The following is an 8,846-nucleotide window of genomic DNA, read 5'->3' on the forward strand; positions in this document are numbered from 1 at the left end:
GAGTTTATGTCGCTGACTATATGTCTGAGTAGTATGTCGGTTTTGTGGACTTTGAGCAGGCTGTATAGTCTTGGATGTGTTACGTTTTTTGGGATTAGGGTAGTTTTTGTTTTGTCTGGGAGAGTACTGTTCTTTATAAGTTTCGTTGTTTGGGCTTTTAAGAATTGGGTAGGGTCTTTTTTCAGTTTCTGTTAGGTATCGTCCGTAAGGAGTTCCTGTATTTTCTTGTCATAGTCTTCTCCGTTCATTTTTACTATTGTGTTATTTTCGTCCGTTGAAAGGATGATGATATCCTGGTTTAGTTGTCTTAGAGCGTACCGTTCTGGTCTAGTCAGGTTCTGTTTTGGTAGTTTGAATTTCTGAGATATGTTGGTTGTCAACCTACGGATATTGTTAGATTGTTCTTGTGGGAGTAGAAACAGGATTCTATCTAATTGATTATTTTTTCCTTTGATATTTTAGTTAGAGCGATTGCAATGTTTGATCCTTTGTGGAGGGTGGAAATGGTTTCTGTGGAGAAAGCTTTGTTAGATGGGTTTTTTACTGTTTTTGGTGGAGGAGATGTAACTGCTTTTTGTGATGTTAGTTTCTGATACTTTTCCATCTGTCGTCGGGATGACTGTACCCAAGTGTTTTGAGATTGTTTGTACGTTGCATGTGGGCCAATCTGGTCATAAGTCTGGTCGAAGGATTGAGACTAAGGAAAGGTGGAGTTGGAAAAGTTTTTGGGAGATTTTACTAACTTTCATTTTTGTGTATGGGATGCGTTTCTTTACTAGCAAAGCTGCGGTTTTCAGCAGAGTACTGTTTGCCTTCTTCGTGCCGAGATGGTTTTTTAGTTATAGGTACTTTGGGACAATGTTGTTGTCCCTGCATCTTTTTAGAAAGACTAGTCTTGAAAGGTTTTTTGGTAAGAATGGTATTAGTTGCCTAAAAGAGATGATTTTAGCAAGAATACTCACTCCATAGAAGTACTTCATTTGATTTTTAGGCTTTTGCGGTTTCCATACATATTAGATTTGGATTCCGGGTTTGAGCCGCATGGATTCCTCTTTGTTTGATTCTGACGTTTCGCGAAAATTTCAGTCCGCTTCATTAGGGAAGAAGGATCCGTTGCCGAGTTGCTCCTGAGAAATCTTCCTCTATATGGTAGTTATCATAGGGGGACAGGGGGGAGGAGCTAAGAAGGTCGGATGTTAGCAGGGGGGATGATGGTGGGAAATTTGTTGTCTGTCATGTTTTGGAAACCGGGAAACCGAGATTGCCAGTTTGGGCTGATTTTTAGTCTATTATCCCTGTTGAGATTGTTAGAGTCTATAGAGTCCACTGCTGCTATGGCAAAGTGTACATAGAAGAAACCGGAAGGGTGGTGAGCACACATATAATGGAACATCAAAACACAGTTAAACTGAAAAATGTAACGCAGTCAGCATTAGCGGAACACAATCTAGAAAGCGCACAAATAATCCGCTTCAAGGAAATAATAGTAGTGGTCAAAACCAACAACTAATTTCTTAGGAAATACAGAGAATCCTTGGAAATTCGAAAGCACCCTAACAATCTCAACAGGGATAATGGACAAAAGATTAGTCAAATCTGGCAACTTGTCCTCCCAATTAACCCTTCCCAATTTCCGGTCTCCTCCATCCCTGCTCGCCACTATGGAAACTACTATAAAAAGGAAGATCTCTCAGGATCAACTCGGTATCGAGTCGTTGCTCCCTGGTGAAGCGGACTGAAATTTTCGCGAAAAGTCGGAATTAAACATAAATGAATCCACGCAACTCAAAACCGGAAACCAAATCTAATATTAATGGACACCGCTAAAGTCTACAAAATCAAATTAAAATATATTTTTTTCTGAAGGTGAGTAGTTATAGTATTTTGTTTATTACGCATTCTTATAATGTGACAAGAAAGCTTTTCCTTTACTTACTGTTAATCGTGGAAAATACTGCAACAATAGAGGCGATATATAACGGATATTATTATACGATCGTATATATAATTTCGTCCAATACAGTATGAAATACACTTTGACAAAATCGGAAAAGAAAAACATAATACATAATTACTAACGAATGTTTACTATTAAAAAATCTACATTTTATTGCCGACTATGATTAAACTTTTATTTTATTTACAATTGCAGATGATAACTCGGGAGACGCTAACAGTTCCAAGTTTGTTTTCATATTTTTTAATATATTTTGATAATTTTGATAATTTGGAAAAATTGATATTAGCGAGTTATAATTATTGAGTACAAAGCACAGTTTGAAGAAACTAATCTACATATAATATTGAGATTACTATCATCACCTATCACTTGCAGAACACGAACAATGAAGTATACATTTATAAGACAAATACATACTACTTAGTTATAAGCATAGAATGATCGTAGCTGCATATAATATTGCCTATAATGATGGTATAGAATGTGGCAAATTGTAAAATTTAAAGAAACTATATATATATATATATATATATATATATATATATATATATATGGCCAGCATTCTGTTACCTCATATTCAACATATTTTACATATTTTGAAAAAATGAGAAACTATATACTAACACACTTTATACTAAGAAATTATATACTGACAAATGAGCAAACTATGTTTTAACAAAAATACTATTAATTTATGACTGAATATATACCTCAGTAAAAAATTTATAATTTATTCTCGAATATTATTAAAAATTGAGTATCATCAGCTATACCAAAATAAAAATAGGATTAAACAATATATAACATATAACAAGCCATATAACAATATATAACATATAACAATATATAACATTCAGCCGTCGACTGGTTCGGTTATGTGATTTAAATTTATGAATACATAATAAAATGCGCATTTCGGTAATAAAGTCCACCAGTCGTATAATTTCTATGTGGCATATAACCGCGGAATTTATTTTCTCTGTATAATCGATTTCTATTTATACCTGTTTTTATTTCTATCTTGTTTACATTCTCTTGCACTGTATTTTCCGAATCAGCGGTTAAAAGTAAAGGACACTCTTGCGCTACTATAGCTTCTATAGAATCAAACCATGTTCCTATGAAAAGACATTCTATTTCAAACAGTATGATCACGTTCGGTTTCTCAAATGAATCTAAGTGTACAAAGTCATGATACGGTCCTGATACGCTTCTAACAAAAATTTGCTGTTTATAACGTGCGCACATAGAACACACAGAGCCTAGGTCGCTCGATTCAAATTTTAACGAGTTTATAAATACAATATACAGTTCCTTTGTTCTGCTAAATAAATGTAAGAAAATATGCCACATTTTTAAACATAATATATTTACTGTTTTGTTTACATCTATAACATGAATGATATATTTAAGTCTATTCGTTGAAAGAGATATTAAATTTGATTCCTGCAACGCATAATATAACGTCAGCGGGCCGGATGTATAATCAGAATATATATATTGATCTATTGACCAGTAGATATTTGGAACAGAAGTTTTTAATTTTATCGTATCAACAGATAAATGATAATTTATGCGTACATAGTTGCTAATAAATGTAACAGTGTCATCATATGATCTTGCTTCAGGAAATTCGGAGAACTTATATCTGTCTTTATGTAAAATATGTTCCATATAGCCGTTTATATGGTTGATATTCATTTCCAATAATAGCAACAAATCATCGCAGCACTTCTTATGAATTAGAATATTAACTAATAGTTGGTGATCATCACAAAAATTCGCTGAATAACAAGTGTTGCAGAGCTTTACGCTTGCCTGTCGGAAACACACACAACACGATTTTGCGCACATTATCATCTCAATTTCGTATTGTTGTATGTAACGTGGATACAGATTAGATATTACTTGATGTAAAATTCTTTTCCGTGATTCTATCCACTCTTCCAAGCTAGCATACATATTCCAGAACGACGTTTCTGTTATTACCCTTGCTATAATTGTGCAGATCTTTGAATGTGAGTTTCTGTGTATCGCCTTATGCTCCTCGGAACAGTAAGAAATCATGTAGCACCGATTACACGTTATCAAGTCTTTCTTGCGCTGTTTGCAAACATGACAAACGTTTGGATTGAAAAACTGATTATATTTGTCTTCTGTATATGGTCCATAAAAAGTTAGTACTCGCCGGCCACTCATCGCAATACGTTTTAGTAATTATCGCTTATGAGTAGTTTGTTGTAATATTTATTTCAAAATAATGCGCGTAGCTCGACAACTTACGGAATGTAACAGAAATATGTATACGTGTTATATATAGATATTTCATCGGTAACAGTACACACAACATTAATAACAATGTACAAGTATGTTTGTATGTATCGAAAACATTGTAGACAAGATAAATTGTAACTGTTGAGATGACGAATTAAAAGTATTCGTTAGTAGAGAGAAACAATATTAAAATGTGGTACATTACTTATGAATATCTACTTTAAAACATTCAAAACAAAATACAAAGTTTATAATAAAAAATTATACTTTGCCAATAAATATATTTCAATGTTAGCTAATAAATATATTATAATCCATGACTACTATAAAGGTACATTATGTAAGTCCTAAGAACACCGTTAAAGCCGTTACGATAAGCGCGTGCCGCTCAATCGTCAAATTTAAGGAATGATTGATATGGTCAGTACATAGGTGGTCAGTACATAGATCGCTTCAGACTAAAAGATGTTTTTTTTTAACGAATTATTTCACTTCAAGTGCCTTTTATAGCACAACACTGAAGTACTTAAAGTTTTGTCCAAAATTACAACAAATTTACTAAAATATCTTCCTTGATAAACTTTGTAATGTATTTTGTGTCTTTTAAAGTAGATTTTCATAATAGGCGTATCATATTTACTATATTGTTATGTATAATGAAGAATTGTATATAATTATATAAGCAGCATCATGCAGCCATGTACGTAAAATGTCGTATAAAATTATATATAATCATATAACGAACTAAATATAATTTTATACACTTCTATCTAATTTTATACAGTTATATATAATTGTATATAAAAAAGTTTTTATATAACTAACAGTTAGATAATTGAAGTGTATTTTAAGTATTGTCTTGTCAAAAGTAAACTCAAAAGTATATTTGCATTTTACTTAGAAAACACATCATAGTATTTAAATAACCCAAAAATTTACCTAATTCAATTAATTTAAATAAATTTTAAGTTTATGTGTATAATTGTTAACACATTTTATAATACTTTATGTAATTCCAAAAAAGTATAAACAGATTTTCATGAAAGAACCGTACGCAGATTCTTTAGATCTTTCAGATCCAACAAATACAGAAGTTAGGAAGTTCAGGTCAAAGATTGTGTTAAAATCCGACTCGGAGAACATCAGATATGTTAAAGTCTTCACACCTAAATTGTAGTAACCGTAACGTAACACGTACCGTAAAAATTGATGAATCACATTGAATATTGTCGAATCGTAATGTTGCCAATTTTGTGAATACTCGCTTATAATTGGTAAATTTTTACCATACGCCTTACGTTATTGTTATGTCAACTTGTTTGTGAAGACCTTTACGATCGAACATTGCATATCGTGATGCGTGGTGTCTCATCACCGCTAGGCTGGTACGTATATCACGTTCGCGATTGGGAATTGGTGGAGAAACAAATTGACGATGGAAAATATAGTATAATGTGTTAATCAAAAGGAGGCTTGCTTCGATTTTAAAGACAAACTGAGTTTTATTGTACTTTATGGAAGCAGATTATTTTTCGAGTATTCGCAGTATAAAGGTATAGTATTTTTACACACAACAACATAAAATAAAAAGTTACATATGAAAATTTAATTAAGTAAATTATATATAGAGTTATACATATATTATCATCGAGAACGGGACACGCCTTTATAGAAATATTATACTAAGAATCATTGATAATTATTTATTTTCAGTAAAAATACTAGACAATAAGTAATTATCAATAATTTTTAGTATGATATTTCTATAAGGGCATAATGTAATGTGTTAATCAAAAGGAAATTTGCTTCAATTGTGCAGACAAATTGTGTTTTATTATGCTTCTTATCCTCGGTGGAAGCAGATAATTCATCGAGTAATTATAGTGAATAGGAATCTTAAACATCCATAGGCATCTTTACACAACCATATATACAAAATTATATAATATATACATAGTCACAATATATATCAAAATGTTCTCCATGAATTATATGTATTCGACATTTTCTGTTGAAAATTGGGACAAACATTTTGTTTGTCCTAACATAGTAGAGAGTAGGTTAAATATTTAAATAATGTTACCCGAAAATTCGTTCATTATTCTAGATGATAAGAGGATATATAGAGGTTTCCAAGATTTGTCTCCGCAACGTTCGTAGAAACGTAGATCGATTTGAAATGAACATGAAAGTTCCATACTGTTTTGTGATATTTACAATAAATCTCAAGGTACTCATTATGGAAGATTGAAGAATGATTACACGCAATTGGCAGATGGGTTATTGTAAAAATGTAAGCTATCGTATGTTTGTACATTAAATCAAATGAATATTACATGTTTGTACATTAAATCCAATGTACATTAAATAATAAAAAATTCATTATTTTGCAAATAACTTCCTATAATTTTAGATATTAATGAAAAAGATCGTTATATATTTGCCCAGATAATAGCACAAAATTTTCAGAGATTGTTCTAGGTAATTCGGAGAATGAATGCCCGTAGAACGTCTCTAGAACGTCTGTTGCAGGTTTGTGCTGTATGAGTGTGTGCGATCATGCACTAATCTTCCTCGATTATTGTCTAAAAGTCCATGTGGTCAACTACAAAATGATAGAGGACTTTTATGTTCAGTTTGAATTAACGTATAAAGTATAAAACGGCGTACGGCGCCACAACAACTCATTTAACATATCGATATGATTCCTCACCAATATTCTTTAATTAATATTTTCATACTTATTACGAATATCGCAAAATGGTATAAAACTTTTATGTTCACCTCAGTATGTTCTATGTTCCAATAAACTTATTGAAAATAAATCAGTGACATCCTGTATGTTGGAATGTGCGACAACGCGTGTGTTAAATTTTCCTTCGGTTCTTGCAAGGATTTCTTTGGACATAATGAATTTTATTAAATTTAAGGAAATTTGTCTATTGGAATAGTCCAAATAATCTAATTTTTAATTCGATAAATACTATTGTTTGACATTACAATCAATTCAATTATATGATCTAAGGAAGAAGAAAATTTTGTATAATTTTCTTATTTTAAAATGGTTCAGTAATTCTATTCAAATAAGTTAAGAAATTTGACTTTCTTTTTATGTTATTGACAACCTGTCATTGTTATTACATCATCGTATGTGTATCCTTCTGAATCTGTGATATTTTATATAAATGTTCCATTATTTGATGATCGGTACGACTAACCATCCTTCGTACTGGTCTAGATTATTAGATTTTAAATGTGTAGAACTTAGTGATGCCGATTAGCTTCATCTGGTAGGCAGTTGTACTGAAAAAAATACTTGAAAATATATATTTGTGGGATATAAAATTTCTGTGAAATATAATTTATTTCTATACACTTATCCCCCACATTGCATTTTATTTCCAACAAATGAATATTAAAATATATTAGATTTGATTTTCGGGTTTGAGCCGCGTGGATTCATCTTTGATTCCGACATTTCGCAAAAATTTCAGTCCGCTTCACCAGAGAGGAACGACCCGATGGCGAGTTGCTCCTGAGAGGTCTTCTTTTATATGGTACTTGGCATATGGGAAGAGGAAAGGAGGTGACAAGAAGGTGGGGATGTTAGCAAGAGAGGATGGTGGTGAGAAATTTGTTGTCTGTCATGATTTGGAAATTGGGAGCATAGATTGTCAGATTGGACTAATCTTTTGTCCATTATCCCTGTTGAGATTGTTGGGGTATATAGAATCCTCTGCTCCTGTGGTAAAGTCTATATTGAAGAAACCGGAAGGATGGTGAACACACGTACAAAGGAACATCAAAAAGCAGTCAAACTGAAAAACGGAACGCAGTCAGCATTAGAGGAACACAATCTAGAAAGCGGACACAAAATGCGGTTCGACAAAGTAACAGTACTGGCCAGAACTAACAACTACTTCCCTAGGAAATACAGGGAATCTTTGGAAATTCAAAAGCACCTCAACAATCTCAACAGAGATAATGGACTAAAAATCAGTCCAATCAGACACCACGAAAGCCGAAAAAATCAAATTAAAATATATATTATATTATATATTAAAATATATTTTTTTCTCAATGTGACTAGTTGTAGTATTTTGTTTATTATGCATCCTTATAATGTGACCAGAAAGCTTTTCTATGCTACACTTACTGTTAATCGGAAAGCTTTTCTATGCTATACTTACTGTTAATCGGAAAATAGTGTAACAATAAGAGCGATATATATATAACGGATTTTATTAATACAATATTATTATATTATTTATACAATCATATATATACTTTTGTTCAATATTGTATGAACTACACTTTTACAAAATCAGGAAAAAAAACATAATATATATTTACTAACGAATGTGTACTATTAAAAGATCTATATTTTATCGTCTACTATAATTACACTCGTATATAATTTACAATTACAGGTTATAACTCGGAAATATTTCCAGGTTTGTTTCATATTTTTTAATATATTTTGACAATTTAAATCGAAAAAGTCGACTTTAGCGAGTTATAATTATTGATTACAAAGTACATTTTGAAAAATATGACCTACATAAAACTTTGAGATTATTATCATCACCTACAGCTTGCATAACACAAACAA

The 8,846-nt window shown here is 31.7% G+C and overlaps 2 protein-coding genes across 4 annotated transcripts; one reads left to right on the top strand and one right to left on the bottom strand.

The window, feature by feature from the left end:
- Positions 1 to 2,068: 2,068 nt before the first annotated feature.
- LOC116847521 lies at positions 2,069 to 4,265 on the bottom strand. Its single transcript, XM_032822609.1, has one exon. The coding sequence runs from the start codon at positions 4,157 to 4,159 to the stop codon at positions 2,849 to 2,851; it is 1,311 nt and encodes a 436-aa protein (XP_032678500.1). The 5' UTR covers positions 4,160 to 4,265; the 3' UTR covers positions 2,069 to 2,848.
- Positions 4,266 to 7,456: 3,191 nt separating this feature from the next.
- On the top strand, positions 7,457 to 8,451 carry LOC116847522. 3 transcript variants are annotated; one of them, XM_032822612.1, is made up of 3 exons: positions 7,457 to 7,524; positions 7,729 to 7,859; positions 7,948 to 8,451. In XM_032822612.1, the coding sequence occupies exons 1-3, from the start codon at positions 7,505 to 7,507 to the stop codon at positions 7,962 to 7,964; spliced, it is 168 nt and encodes a 55-aa protein (XP_032678503.1). In that variant the 5' UTR covers positions 7,457 to 7,504; the 3' UTR covers positions 7,965 to 8,451. The 3 variants fall into 3 exon arrangements, with proteins under 3 accessions (XP_032678503.1, XP_032678502.1, XP_032678501.1); XM_032822611.1 differs by having other exon boundaries at positions 7,729 to 8,451; XM_032822610.1 differs by lacking the exon at positions 7,457 to 7,524 and having other exon boundaries at positions 7,769 to 7,859.
- Positions 8,452 to 8,846: the final 395 nt, after the last annotated feature.

The sequence above is a fragment of the Odontomachus brunneus genome, unplaced genomic scaffold (genome assembly GCF_010583005.1).
Source record: "Odontomachus brunneus isolate Ranch 3 - 2012 unplaced genomic scaffold, Obru_v1 Obru_scaffold_079, whole genome shotgun sequence".
Taxonomy (NCBI): Eukaryota; Metazoa; Arthropoda; class Insecta; order Hymenoptera; family Formicidae; genus Odontomachus; species Odontomachus brunneus.

Excerpts from the sequence above, each read along its gene's own strand:
- LOC116847521 (XM_032822609.1), bottom strand. The coding sequence starts at position 4,159 with ATGAGTGGCCGGCGAGTACTAACTTTTTATGGACCATATACAGAAGAC.